The following is a 15,946-nucleotide window of genomic DNA, read 5'->3' on the forward strand; positions in this document are numbered from 1 at the left end:
AATTTTAGATCCAGATCTCAAATTTTGTGTGACGGAAATTCCGATGGAAAAAATGTCCGATAGAGCCTACACACGGTCGGAATTTCCGACAAGCTCCCATCGAACACTTTCTGTTGGAAAATCCGACCGTGTGTACGGGGCATAAGGCTGCATTCACACTAGAGCTGAGCGTCCTTGGTTGTTTTGCAGGCTTTTTTTTTCTTTTTTGAGAGTTTTAGCCTGTTTCTCGGACTTTATGTTTTTTTTTTATTATTGTGAAATATTATTTTAAACTAATGGAAAGCTAACTACTAGGGAATAAAAAAGGGCAATAAGGGAGTTTTTGTGCATTTTTTCAAACATGTTTCAGGCACTCCTTTTAAAATCTATTGGAGCCAAAAACACTTGCATCTAGAAGCTTGTAGCTCAAAGAAGAAATAAAAACAATGGAATTTTGTATGATGAGAATTTTGAAGCTTCAAGATTGTAAATACAAAATGCTCAGGTGTAAATGGGCCTAAAAGCTCACAATCCAAAAAAAATAAAAAAATTTAAAAAATTAAAGCGGTAGTAGAGCCTGCTTTGTAATTTTCACCTACAGGTAACCCTATAATAAAGTTTACCTAAAATTTATATCTCCTAAGCTTGCATCATTTAGGAGATATTCCCTAGTAGTTAGCATACTAGCACATTATGCTAAGATTTTGCAGGCAATTTTTTTTTTCCCTTCATTGCAGCGGTTTACTACCACTTTAATGTGTTAGAAAGTATTATGTAACTACGTGTGTTCCTTCATACCATTTGCCTATTGCTATAGCAATGTTAGTCAATTTGTTTGTGGAGCAGTCACTTCAGGACATTGTGATAATGTCTCTTCTACCACCTAAGCTACTTATAGCCATCTGCCAAAGTGGTAGGACTTGACAGTAAGAGCAGGTGCATCGCAAAGTGGAAGGGTTAACGGTCATAGGAGGTGAGGTTTACTATCACTCAACTCTAAATGCCTTATATTAAAAAAAAAAAAAAGTGTAATATCTACCCATTTTCCTATAAGCATTATATTTTCTTTTTATTAAAGACAAGAGTCATACGGAACAAGCATGTACAGACTATATGTAGTAATTTAATATTTTGGCTTGATACAGCAGTATCACTGACACCAGTTCTTGATTTGCTCAGTGAAAAGATCATTATATTGCTGATTCCGAACTTTAAACCTGAACGGAATCACTTTATAACTGGATGCCAATTGTCCCTGCTCGCTGTAAAACTTTTGCAAACTAAGCTACAGATTCAGGTTTCCCACTACTTCACGTTTTGCTGTTATTCTAATGAAATCTGCAAAAAGTAAAAAATTGAGCCCAATTTATTAAACGCAAAAATATACATTTAATATGTTGCAGCCTTTTTCCCTTATTTACACCTGGTAATTCTGTAAACTTCTGTCAACGTCCCTGGGTCGCTACGCTCACTCACCTGTATGTATGGAGGGGGCAATAGTTGTCAGCCAGGCTTGACTTCAAACATGTCTACCTTTATTCATCTCAATTGCATGGGGGATGGAGAGATTAGCAGTTTACAGAATGGAGATAAAATTGGTTTAGGCTTCCAGATCACCTCACAAGAAATTGCAAAGATATTGAGTTTCTGGCAAGATTAAGGGGTAGTTTCTCTACTTACTGAAAATGTGCTTAACCAGAAAAAAAATACATAAGCTACAACATCTGGGAAATGTTACCTTTGAGGCCTCATGCATGTTGGCACCTTGGGTTGTGTGATGTAAAAGTTGTGTGTTTTTTCCCACCTGGGAGCTACAGGTGCTGGGTACAGCTGCCCATAGAAATCAATGACTGTATGTATCTGTAAGCCGGTGTATACCTTGCTTTGTGCACTGGTGCGCAGTCATGTTTGAACAGAAAGGGGCCATCCCCAAACTGTTCCCACGAAGTTGGGAGCATTAAATTGTCCAGAAGGTGTTGGTTTTCTGATACCTTAAGAGTTGCCTTCACTGGAACTAAGGTGCCAAGCACAATCCCTGAAAAACAACCCTCCTCCAACAAATGATTTGGACCAGTGCACATAGCAAGGTCCATAAAAACATGGATGAGCGAGTCTGGGGTGGAGGAACTTGACTAGACTGCACAGAGACCTGACCTCAACCTGAGAGAACACATTTGGGATGAATTTGATTGCAGACTGCGAGCCAGGCCTTCTCATCCACATCAGTGCCTGACCTTACAAATGCGCTTCTGAGAGAATGGTCAAACATTCCCATAGACACACTCCTAAACGTTGTGGACAGCCTTCCCAAAAGAGTTGAAGCAGTTTTAGCTGCAAAGGGTGGGTGGGCCAGCTAAATATTGAGCCCTACGGACTAAGACTGGGTTGCCATTAAAGTTCATGTGCGTGTAAAGGCAGATGTCCCAATACTTTTGACAATATAGTGTATGTAAAATAGGGAATAATGAATGCCCCCCCCCCTTTGCTTCCTGTCCAAAAAATGCACAAGCAAGTGGGAAGAATCTCTACAAAGTGACGGGAGTTCAACTCTTAGACAGGAGTTCTTACTGGATAATCTTCTCTCTCTTTTGGTTACAAGTTTGAAATGTTGTTTTTTTACTGCCCCCCTACCTTCAATAATAAAGGCTTTTGGTTTTTTTATTCTATTTTTTTTAAACACGTCATACTTACTTGACATGTGCAATGCTTTTGCACAGAGCAGCCCTGATCCTTCTTGAGTCCCCCCCCACTGGTGCTCCTGACCCTTCCCCCTTGCCGAGTGCATCCATAGCAAGCCATTTTCTATGGGGGCGCTCGTGCATGCTTGCTCCCGAGCCACCTCTGTGTTTCCATAAGACACACAGAGTGCAGCTTGACCCCGCCCCCCGCTCACTCCTCACTGCCTGTGATTGATGAACATTATACCCCTATTGCATTTGGTGGGAAGTACCTCTGCAGTCCATTACCTATTCAAAATAAAGAGGTCACATCGGAGCTGCCCAGCAATAGTGTGCAATGCATGTCACACGGTGGTGTGGGCTTAAAGGGTTAAAACAGGGACTGAGGATGCAACACATCACCACTGCGGATCAATCGCATTCCTGAAAGGCGGCAAGGGCTGCCACAAGTTTGAACAAACCCTTACTGTGTTACCTAGGGAGGAACATCTATAAGAAGTCTTATTGTTCCTAATAGTTATATAGGACACAGCAGGGTAGGGTGTATATTTTTATAAAAGTTTATGTTGAATTTCTTAATACCAAGTTAAAAATACTTGTGGGTGTTGGGGTGTGTGTATAGGAAAATAAATACAAAGCAGAAACGTGAAAAAAAAACAGGGAGATGACAATGCAAATAAACAGATTAGAAACCTGGATAAGCTTGGATAAATACATACAGTGTACATATTGTTAGAATGTCAAGAACAGGAAACTGAGGCTACAATTCACACAGGCTCACCAAAATTGGACAATAGGAGATTAGAAAAATGTTGCCTGGTCTGATGAGTCTTGATTTCAGCTGAGACAACATTCAGATGGTAGGGTCAGAATTTGGTGTAAACCACATGAAAGCATTGACCCATCCTGTCTTGTATCAACAGTTCAGGCTGGTGATGTAATGGTGTGGGGGTATTTTCTTGGCACATTTTGGGCCCCTTAGTATCAACTGAGCATTGTTTAAACGCCATGACCTGCCTGAGTATTGTTGCTGACCATGTCCATCCCTTTATGACTACAGTGTACCCGTCTTCTGATGGCTACTTCCAGCAGGATAATGCACCATGTCACAAAGCTCAAATCATCTCACCACTGGTTTCTTGAACAAAACAATGGGTTCACTGCACTCCAATAGCCTCCACAGTCACCAGATCTCAATACAATGTAGCACATTTGGGATGTGGTGGAACAGAAGATTTGCATTATGGATGTGCAGCCGACAAATCTGCAGCAGCTGGTTGTACTTTTTGTGGTTCATCTCAGAGTCTATGAGTCAGCTGACTCCCTGAAACCAGCGTGCTTGTGTTCCTGTCCTATCTCAGATGCTGTTAAAGGATAAATAAGCCCCAGAACAAAAATGTAATATATTGAAGATTACCAGTCTATAGATGTGGTGGCAGCACTTATTTACATTTGTTAGGCTTTTAAGCATGTACAGTAAATACCTGTTAATCTTGCCAGAAATGCTGTGCCTTCGTCACTTCCTGTGAGCTGAACTGAAAACAGACAATGTTATCTTCCTTCTGTAAACTACTTATCCTCTAGCCACCCTTGGACAGGAAGTGTGTTATTTTCAGGATTACCAGGTGAAAAATAAAGAAAAAAAAACAATGAAAAGGAAACTAATGCAGCCACCACCTCAAAGGCCAGATAAACCGCAATAGATTACATTTTTTGTTTTTGGAGCTAGATACGCATTAAAGCGGAGTTCAACCCAAAAGTGGAACTTCCGCTCATCCGATTCCTTCCCCTCTCCGATGCGATAGCGGGGACCAGTTAGGATGCGCAGTGCAACTCGCGCATGAGCAGTAGGGAACCGGGAAGTGAAGTCGCAACACTTCACTTCCTGATTCCTTCACCAAGGATGGCGGCAGCTGCCGACACCCGATATCGCTGGACCCTGGGACAGGTAAGTGTCCATTTATTAAAAGTCAGCAGCTGCCGTATTTGTAGCTGGTGGCTTTTAATATTTTTTTTTTTTAGGTGGACTCCCGCTTTAAGGCTGAGTGAGACACGTGAAAATGTGAAATTCACATTACTATAGGGTAAACACTAACAATAAGTGCTTTCATTTTGTTTTCCTTTTGATTGTCACAATGGCTTTCAGATTTCTTTGATAAGCCAACTATCAAAGAAAAAAAAATTGGGGGGGCACAAACAGGAAAGCCCCCCCACCACCACCCATCACCGACTGTGCTGAGTGTGAATGGGGCTCACACAGCCCAGAGCTGTACACATCTCTCCATTCCATTCCATACAAAGACAGCTCTTGCCTGCCTGCCCTGTACAACCGCATCCTTCGTACAACCCCCGACCTCCCGAGACCCCCTTCCCTTCCCCACACCCAGACACTCACCATGCTCCCAGCCCATTAGACAAAAAATCATCTTCCAGCGGACAGAGGAGGGTGGGGCCTGGCAGACTCTGGGGCTGATGATGAAGTCACAGCCCGAGAAGAAGGCGTCTGCTACTAGGGGGACTCCGAGCTTCCGCCACCCTCATCTCCATCCCCGGGGCCCCAGGAGACCGCCAACGCACACACCCGACATCCCTACTGCCATCTCTATCATACGCTGCACTGTGACCTCTATAATACAATGCACTGGTGTTGCTTCTCCTCCTGGCCAAACAGGAAGTGGGTCCTGTATTGATTTGTATTGTAACAGTACTGTCTGCCCTTATGTTGTAAAGTGCTACGCGAACTGTTGGTTCTATATGAATCCTCTATAATAATAATAGTTTCTAATTACTCTTTTAAATGCAATACATGTCCACACTATACTTTACAGATATTTACCTTTCTCATTTGAATCATACTTGCCCCTTAAAAGAGAATTGTGGATAACATTCATGCTCACCTAGGTGGATGCAGCATCAATGTCATGATGCATTTGTCCCTCACCGGTGCTACACCAAGAACTGAGCGATCAAAGACAGGTGATCACTTGGTTCTAGGTCTTCAGTGAGCAGATAGCGGTGACTGCTAGTCACTGGCTCTCTGCTCTGCCCCTCCAGCGCTCAACCTTCTGTTTAAAGCACCTTCCCCAGGGTGAGTCACTTGCTCAGCACTGCTGCCATTTTACAGAAAAGCTTGTATTTTTCAATGAATATAAGTGCGTTGATTTACTAAAACTGGAGAGTGCAAATCTTCTGCAGCTCTGCATAGTAATGGGGCGTACACACGGTCTGACTTTTCGGCTACAAAAGTCCGACGGACGCCGACGGACCAAATCCGGCGGACAATCCAATCATGTGTGGGCTTCCCCGGACTTTCAGCAGACTTTTCCAGTCGCAAATCTGATGGACTTTAGTTTTGGAACTTGCTTCAAATCTTTACATCGCAAATCCGCTCGTCTGTATACTAGTCTGACGGACAAAAAACGACGCTAGGGCAGCTATTGGCTACTGGCTATCAACTTCCTTATTTTAGTCCGGTGAATGTCATCAAGTACGAATCTGTCAGACTTTGGTGTGATCGTGTGTAGGCAAGTCCGGTCGTTAGAAAGTCCGTAGAAAGTCCGTCGGACAAGCCGTCGGACTTTTGTAGCCAAAAAGTCCGACTGTGTGTACGACCCATTAGGCTTCATGTACACTGCTGCTCATAAAAGGACATTTAGGCTTCATGTACACGGGACGTTTCTCAACCTCTCCTGAATGCTGGAACATCATAGCTAGTAATCCACATTTAAAAACATGTGTTTAGCAGCGCTTATAAGCTGTTTAGCCGCGTTTGCGTTCAGAAGCGTTTACTAAAGATAACCTCAGGAGACCCTCCCAAATGATTAAAAAGCACTAAAAACAAGTATTTATTAACCATTTCAGCCATTCTGTACGAGAACAGTGTAAGTAGCAGCTGAGAAAGTAGTGTGCTTGTAGCTAGATGTTATTTTTTGGTTGGTTTGTTAATATGGATGCCATGATGAGCATGTGTGAGGAAACGCTCCTGATGTTGCTTTTGCTGAGGCTCCAAAGACGTAGAAAATTGCATGAGAGGACCAGAGTTTGTCGCTATTGGACACATCCATTGATGGCTCAACGCATGTACACAGGATACTTTTCTAATATGTATGTTCAGCTGCGTAATTACCCAGAGAATGTGTATTGTACAGCATAATTGGCTGATGAGGGGAATATCAGATATAACATATATCAAGCTTGCATACAGTGATAATTGAGTTTTTGGTGTGTTTTTAGCATTTTTCAAGCTCAAAAGTATTAAATAAAATGTTTCCCTTTAAAAACGCTACTAGACGAAAATGCGCCTAAACGTGGGTAGCCGCATTTGGCATTTGAAATGCCTCTAAACACAGCTTCTGAACGCATTTTTTTGGGTTCCAAAAAAAGCCTCTAAAGGCAACTGCCTAGAAATGATTGTAAAGCACCCTGTGTACATGTACTGATAAGATAACAGAGGAGAGTTCAGGAGCTGTTGAAAAAAATGCCTAACTGCTCCTAAACGTCCGTTTACCAGCAGCAGTGTACATTAGACCTTAGGAGCAGTTGGATGTTTTTTTCAGCTGCCCCTGAACTCTCCTCTGTGTTATCTTATCAGTACATGTACACAGAGTGTTTCTAGGCAGTTGAGCTTAGAAGCATTTTTTGGAAAGCAAATAAAATGCATTCAGGACGGATGTTCAGAGGCATTTGAAACCCCAAATGCCTGTAACAGCTTGTAAACGCGGTAATTCACGTTTAGCCACATTTTGTTTACAGGCGTTTTTAATGGAGATACATTTTGACTATTTGAAAAAATAAATGAAAAATGCTCCTAAACGCAAACGTGGCTAAACTGACATTTTTAAATGTCGTTTACTAATATGTCAAGTTAAATCATTTAGGGGAGGTTTTAAAACATCCCGTGTACATTAAGCCAAACTCTACAGACATGCCTGATGTCCTCTCACCCAACATCCTCAGACATTGCTTATCTCATCTAGAGAAAGATTTTGTACAGTTCAAAGAACAGCTGCAAAGACTGTGGTGACAAAAATGTAAATGACCAGCTGAGGGAAGAGCTGAACACACTCAAATTGAACACAAGTCTGCCCTATTAGAAATTTGATCTACAATGCAACAGCTACAACAAGAAAATGCTCAATTGAGAGAAGAGATAATGACACTAAACTCACAAATGATGCTCAACAATAAGGAAAGAGAATTAAAAGGGATGGTCTGTACAGACAAAGTGCCCATCAACACACATCAGACTAGTGAAACTCATCAACTCCCAAAAATTAACATTACAAAGTCCAGCAACAGCCAAGACACCTCCAATAATCCGGAAACCCCAAACAAACTATTATAAAACCACAAGAACAGGCAACAAACTTCTGAAATTGTTTTAATATTAGACTCAAATGGGAAAATACCTTAATACTAAAACAGCTTCTCCCAGGAGCAAGAGTCACCAAAATTCACTGTTCAACAATTAAATAGGCAACAGAAGTCATCAACGATCCATATTTCACCAACCCCAAACATATCATCATACACACAGGCACAAACATCCAGTCCTCCCTTCTTCCAAGGAGGGACATACCAAACAACATAATCAAACAAACCAACACAGAGCTGGCAGACAAAACCAGATCAAAGCCTTCCATTCACCTAGCACAACACCATTCTATAATGCCCCAACACCTTTATGACAACAAAATATCTGAACAAACAAGGGGTCAATCACCTAGCAAGAAAATTCAGACATTGTTCTTGGGAGAACTCACAACCCTGAACCTGGCACAAACCGTTCTCAGACAGACACAATTACAACTGCAAGACCCCAAACCTCACCACTAATCCAGTGCAACAACAATACACCAACAGTGCCACAAAGAAGGCAAAAATGGAGGAAACCACCCGCCCTAAGATGGACGTTAAGATCACCACAGAGCAGAGAGCAGGAGAAGATAAGAACCCTCCTCAGCACATTATACAATAAAATAATGTGACTGAGCTCAAAAAGCAAAAAAGACAATGACAACCTCTCATAATCCGGTTTGTCCCAGGCAATTTACTCAATACAAGGTATACAAACACAAAAATGACATCATTAGTAACCAGTTGCTGGAACATCCAGGGTCTGAAAGCTTCAGCCCTCAGTTCCAAAGTAAATTATCCAGATTTCAAGACTACATGAGACGGACATACAAATCCTCCTGGAAACATGGACCCGGGCACAGGACAAATCACTAGTACCTGCTGGCTATAGGGATTCTCTGTCTCAGCACAGAAGGATAAAAACATCAAACAGGGTCGGTGCTCAGGAGGAATACTAGTCTGGTATAAGGAGGAGCTACATGTAAACATCAATACAATCAAAAAAGGTGAGAGCCACATCTGGATAGGAATAAGCAGGTCCATCCTCGCCTCCCAGTCTGACATCTACCTGTGTGCAGCATACACTGCCCCACCAGAGTCCCCATATTTCCGACCAGACACCTAATAGGTCCTACAAAGTGAGGTCATCCACTTCCAATCCTTGGGACAAGTGCTCATCCTTGGAGATCTCAATGCTAGGACAGGAAGCGAAAAGGACTATATAAGTTCTAATGGCAACACATACTTAGTGGGCCATGCAAATTAAGGTCATGAGTTGATACAGATACAGAGAAACAGCTATGACAGTACAATCAAAAAAAAAAAAAAATGGAAGAAAGTTGCTGAATCTGTGTCGCAGTCTGGGTCTCTACATCCTCACCGACCATACCAAGGGAGACTCTCTAGGAAGGTACAAATTAAACTCCCACATAGGCAACAGTGTGGTAGACTATACCATCACAGATATGAACCCCACACTCAATGGCTTTACAGTCACCCCACAAACACACCTGTCAAACCACAAGCAAGTACTGCTATATATTACATTTTCAAACAAACCACCTCCAAAACTCCACCAGGCTTCTCTCTGCAACCTGCCACCATCATTTAACCTCCCTGGCGGTATAATTATTTCAGATTTTTGATGCTGAAAGCGGTACAATTATTTTGCACAGAAATTTGGCGTTTTATATTGTAGGCCTGTAATTCTTAGGAATAATTGACTTAAATCTGTCCAAGCAAGAGTCTAGTAGACATCCCGGGTCACAAATCACTATCACTCAATTCTTCAAGTGATTCGAATTTATTATCGCTGTTTTCTAGCTGGTCTAAAACCACTTTTGATGTAAAGGGACGGTTTTGGTTGCTATGGACAATTTCCAGTTTCCAGGCAAAAAGAACAGTTTTTATAATATAAAACTGCATGCAGGACACTGGACAGACCACTAGGGACAAAGGGGGTGTGTAATTATTTGATACAGTACTGTAATCTGTAGGATTACAGTATACTGTATCAGTACTGTGTTTTTTACTTTTTGAATTTGGCGCCGAACTCCGTCCCCGTGTGTCGCAACGCTCGCAGGGAACGGAGCTCGGCACTGTGAATGGAGCAAGACACGGCGGCTCGCAGATCACAGTGGGGAGACATCGCAGGATCCAGTGGACAAGGTAAGTAACCACTACAAGGATCCTGCGATGCAATCCCGAGTCTGGCTCAGGGATACCGCTTTTGGTATTGAAAATCCACCCCGAGCCAGACTCGCGAATACCGCCAGGGGGGTTAAATGGTCCAAAGAGTCTACCATAAAATAGAGAGAGGTAACAGACAGACCCGGCATCAAAAAAGAGCTTGAAAACTTCCAAAGCAATGCCTCTGATGTAAGTCCACGAGGTGTGAACCAAGCAGCAAAGGACAAATTATTATACACCATTGCAGAAACAGCCCAGATGAGAAAAGTCAACTACAAGAAACCACCCAACAAAGAATCCAATAAATGGTTTGACAAGGAATGCAAAGTGTTAAGGAACACCTTACAGACAGTCTCCAATAACAAACACAGAGACCCCGACAACACTGACCTAAGGATAGCCCATAACACCCTACAGAAAAATTACAAACAAACATACCCTTAAAAAGAAAAAAACAAAAACTTAATTTCCAACAACCTACAACAGTTAGAAGAGGCACTTCAGGAAAACTCTCTGGGAAATATGGAAGAATATTGACCCAGCACCCAGGAAAAACACCCTCCATATCCAAAATGGCGACATCTGGCTCAACGACTTTAAGAACCTCTACAAAGATTTTCCAGAAGAGGTGCTAACTGTAGAACAAAAAGACATCAATAAAATACTAAATGACATGGAGGAAAAAAATCAAAGACTTCCAAAACCCCCTAGATGTACCGGTCACACTACAAGAAATAATGGAGAAAATTCAACACCTACAAACTAAAAAAGCCAGTGGGATGGATGGAATCCTGCCGGAGATGATTAAACATGGCTCCCCAGATGTACATGCTGCAATCTGTAAACTGTTCAATCTGGACCTGAGTGCTGGTTGCTACCCTAAAGTTTGGAACTAAGGCCTCATAACACCCATCCATAAGAGTGAAGACCAGTATGATCCAGCCAACTACAGAGGGATACGTGTCAGCAGCACACTAGGGAAACTATTTAACAGTATCCTCAAACAAATTCTCAACTTCCTGACACAACATAACGCCTCAGCAGAAGTCAGGCAGGGTTCATGCCAAACCACCGCACCACAGACCACATCTATACCCTGCACAGTCTCATCAAGGACCATGTCCACAATACAAAACATGGGAAGATATTCGCCTGCTTTGTGGACTTTAAGAAGGCCTTTGACTCAATGTGGCACCCAGGCCTGTTTATCAAACTATTGGAGAGTGGAATAGGAGGGAAAACATATGATGTTATCATGAGTTCTTATACATAGAACAGCTGAAGCATAAAGGTGAATGGGAAAAGAACAGAACACTTCCAGCAGGCCCATGGAGTCAGCCAGGACTGCAGCCTAGAGTCCAACCCTCTTCAATATCTACATCAATGAACTGGCTGCAGCTCTAGAATCCTCCCCAGCACCAGGGCTGACTCTACGTGACACTGAGGTGAAGTTCCTGCTGTATGCGGATGAGCTCCTACTTCTGTCACCAACAGAGAAAGGCCTACAAGGCAGCCTGGAAATGCTGGAGAAATACAGTGCCACATGGGCACTACCTATTAACTAAAGCAAAACAAAAATCATGGTCTTCCAACTGTTATATAGCTGAGGGCGGGGCCACTCGGTGACATAAACAGGCGGCCCTGCCTTCCTCTGATGTCACGTGGCATCAGAGGTGGGTGGGGTCACCTGTTTACATTACCAGGTGGCCCCGCCCTCAGCTATATAACAGCTGTCACCAGGAAGAAGCGTCACTTGGCAGGAGCCTCCCATGGAGGCGGAGCTGTTGCAGCTTTTTTTTTTTAATTGGGCTCATTGGCGGCATGAGATGGATCTACATCGTGGGACATTTTTATTTTTTCATTTTTTAATAAAGGACTTGTCCCAAAGTGTCTCCTGCCTTTTTTACAGTTTTTGACACTTTTTTTGCGAAATTGTAGGGGTACAATGTACTCGTTACAAATTCAGATGAGGGGGGAGGCTGGGATCTGGGGGTCCCCTTGTTAAAGGGAGCTTCCAGATTCCGATAAGCCCTCCGCCCGCAGACACCCACAATCACCGGGCAAGGGTTGTGGGGATGACGCCCTTGTCCCCATCAACATGGGGACAAGGTTCTTTGGAGGGCTACTCCAAAGCACCCTCCCCATGTTGAGGGCATGTGGCCTGGTTCCTTTTCAGGAGGGGGGGCTCTCTCGCCCCTCCTCTTTTCCTGCGGCCTGCCAGGTTGCGTGCTCGGATAAGGGTCTGGTATGGATTTTTGGGGGGACCCCTATGCCATTTTTTTAAATTTTGGCTTAGGGTTCCCCTTAAAATCCATACCAGACCTGAAGGGTCTGGTATGGATTTTGGGGGGGACCCCATGCCATTTTTTTTTTATTTGGCGCAGGGCTCTCCTTAATATCCATACCAGACCTGAAGGGCCCGGTATGGATTTTGGGGGGACCCCCACGCATTTTTTTTTTTTAATTTTTGGTTCAGGGTTCCCCTTAATATTCATACCAGACCCAAAGGGCCTGGTAATGGACTGGGGGGGGGGGGACTCACTCATGCCGTTTTGTTTTCAATAAGTTTTATCTACATTGCAGAGACCCTACAATTCATTACAGCCGCGATCAGGTTGAAAAATTACTTTTTTTCCATTAGAAATGTCATTTTGCTGTGGTATTGTTCTAAACTCGAGAAAACTGCGCCACCTTACAGGCATACTATAGACACCCCCCAGGCACGATATTATTTTTGAAAGTTTTTTTTGCATTGATACATGTTCCCTGGGGCAGGACCCGGGTCCCCAAAGACTTTTTATGGCAATAAATTGCATATAAGCCTTTAGAATGAGCACTTTTAGTTTTTCATGTTAATGTCCCATAGACTTTATTGGTGTTCCGCGGCTGTTGGCGATCCATCTATCTATTTTATATATATTTTTTTAGGGTTGCACCGAAGGGGTTTTTTGGTGCCGAAACCGATACCAAAAATAAATCTTCCTTGATCCCAAAAACCAAAACCGATACCGAAAGTGACTTTTTAAAAATATTTTTATACAGGAGATGGTCAGCGACTGCAGAGATGGTAAAGGAGATGATCAGAGACTGAGGAGATGGTACAGGAGATGATCAGAGACTGCAGACATGGTACAGGAGATGGTCAGAGACTGGGGATATGGTACAGGAAATGGTCAGACTGCAGACATGGTACAGGAGATGATCAGAGACTGCAGAGACGGTACAGGAGATGATCAGAGACGGTACAGGAGATGATCAGAGACTGAGGACACGGTACAGAAGATGATCAGAGACTGAGGACACGGTACAGGAGATGATCAGAGACTGGGGACACGGTACAGGAGATGATCAGAGACTGCAGACATGGTACAGGAGATGGTCAGAGACTGCAGACATGGTACAGGAGATGGTCAGAGACTACAGACATGGTACAGGAGATGGTCAGAGACTGCAGACATGGTACAGGGTGATCAGTCTATCAAAGTGTCCGGACAAGGGGGAGGGGCTGTATGTGACGGCGAGCAGCGGGGAACACACAGCTATTGAAATGAAAGTTGTGATGTTCCCGGCGCTGTAATCAAACAGGCAGCGGCCCCCCTGATAGGCGGCCGCCCCTGCCCAGGCCCCGCCCCGTTCGGTATCGGCAAAAATTCTTTTTCGGCTTTTTGCAGAAAAGGCCATTTTCGGCCGATATGCTTCGGCGGCCGAAATTTCAGTGCATCACATATATATATATATATATATATATATATAGTGTGATATATATATATATATATATATATATATATATATATATATATATATATATATATATATATATATATATATATATATATATATATATTAGATAGAGAGAGACATATTTGCACAAGTAGTAAGGAATACAGTTATTAGTTTCTATTCAGGCGGTATGACATTGTAATTCATGTGATATAAATGAGTTTCTTCTGATTCAGTAAAATGAGTTTCCATATAAAACAATGATGAGATCCATGTCCCTGTGACTGTCATGTCTCCACAGATAAATATAACAATATTATTGTCGGGATCCCTCTAGTAACACACGTTTATTAATGAGCAGTGCTCCTAAGTTTGCTCTCTATATGTCAATGGATCAGAGTTTAGGGATCGATGTTCGGTGATCTCTATGAACACAGAAATGATGGGCATGGATCGCTATGACAGACAAGTATTACAAAGCCCGCAGCTGACTCCGTCCATAAGGACTATTCAGATCAGGGACAGAGTAGCAGCAGAATGAACATGTAGGAGAACTTACATTGGCTCCCTTGTGTAGAAGTTCCTCCACCATAGCTCTCCCGATGCCCTGGGCAGCTCCAGTAACCAGTGCCACCTTCCCATTGGCATACATGCTGGTAGTGTGAGTGGTGGTAGCAGTAGTATTAGCGGTAGTAGTGCTCCGTACAGCGGTGCCTGTCGTTCTCCTCTGTAAGACTGAGCTGTGTGCTCTCTCTCTCCTCTCCTCCGATGTCTATAGAAGTGGGCGGGCACAGGGCTGCTTCTAGGTAACCTGGATCCGTCTCCCTTACCTGCCCTTTAACTCTTTCCACTCATCTATCCTCACTCCCACCTTCCTCTGGTTAGATCTCGCCTGTCCTCTATTGTATCAATCATCACACATTATCTTTCATTTCCTCTGCTTCTGCTCAGGCTGATCTGTGATTCAGTCTCTTGTCTCCCCAATGATTATTTCAGCAATGACAGCCAAGACAAAACTGTGCCAACTTTACTGAGCACAGCAGTGCCAGGAGGATTCCAAAGATATTCCAATTCCTAGAGCTGCCTTTTCATGGTGACTATGTATTGATTTACACCGATCAGCCATAACTTCATGACCAATGACAGATAAATGTGACAATAAAGTGTTGTTTCTCTTTCTTTTAATAACAAAAACGTTAAACTTGCCTGCTCTGTGTAATGGTTTTGCACAGAGCAGCCTCGATCCTCCTCTTCTGGAGTCTCCTGCCGATGAAATGGCTCCTCCTGCCTTTGAGTACCCCCCTCTAGCAAGGTTTGGCTGCTCTGGCAGCTGCAGGGGACTGTGCACTAGTCTTTGCTTGGGTGACGGAGGATGAGGGGGATGAGGACAGTTTAGTAAGCCAGTCCACCTTCTCTGCATGCTGTGGCTGGATGACACAGGCAACTAAACTAAACTGAAATGATGCCCTGCCCAAGGATGGACCATATCCACCTTTGCCAGTTGACACGTACACTGCTGGCCCTCTTACTGTTCCATGGGAACTTCTGCCTCTCCTTGCTGTTCTCCCAGACATGTTGGGGGGGGGGGGGGTTGGGGGGGGCTTATTACCAAAATGTAATAAGGAAGGGGAAATGGGTACTTGGATGCAATTTAATCAATAGAAAGTGGTGTTTGGTGCACTTTAACTTGAGTACTCATTACGCAGACACACGCCACTGACCCACCTCAATATACTGCAGTAAAACTGCACTAACACACTTCAATATACTGCAGTAAAAGTGCACTAACACACCTCAATATACTGCAGTGAAACTGCACTAACACACTAATGCACTATCTCTATATTCACACTACACTGATACTTTACACTCACAATAGAATCACAATAGCACACTATAACACACTACACGCTAGTAGCAATGAACAGAGCCCTTTTCTATCTATCTCCACTGCAATATCACACTGCAAATGGCTGCTCTGGGAAGGAATCTTTTATAGTGTGGGGTGGGTCTATGAGCAATGA

The 15,946-nt window shown here is 43.2% G+C and overlaps 1 protein-coding gene across 1 annotated transcript in view; it reads right to left on the reverse strand.

Moving 5' to 3' along the window:
• HPGD (15-hydroxyprostaglandin dehydrogenase) overlaps nt 1-14,929 on the reverse strand; it is a 156,257-nt gene extending 141,328 nt beyond the window's left edge. The window contains exon 1 of the mRNA XM_073606525.1: nt 14,482-14,929. Coding sequence (XP_073462626.1) covers nt 14,482-14,574 — 93 coding nt within the window. The 5' untranslated portion in view covers nt 14,575-14,929. The remainder of the gene's footprint in view (nt 1-14,481) is intronic.
• Between the last annotated feature and the right edge of the window lie 1,017 nt (nt 14,930-15,946).

Source organism: Aquarana catesbeiana, linkage group LG01 (assembly GCF_042186555.1).
Source record: "Aquarana catesbeiana isolate 2022-GZ linkage group LG01, ASM4218655v1, whole genome shotgun sequence".
Lineage (NCBI taxonomy): Eukaryota > Metazoa > Chordata > Amphibia > Anura > Ranidae > Aquarana > Aquarana catesbeiana.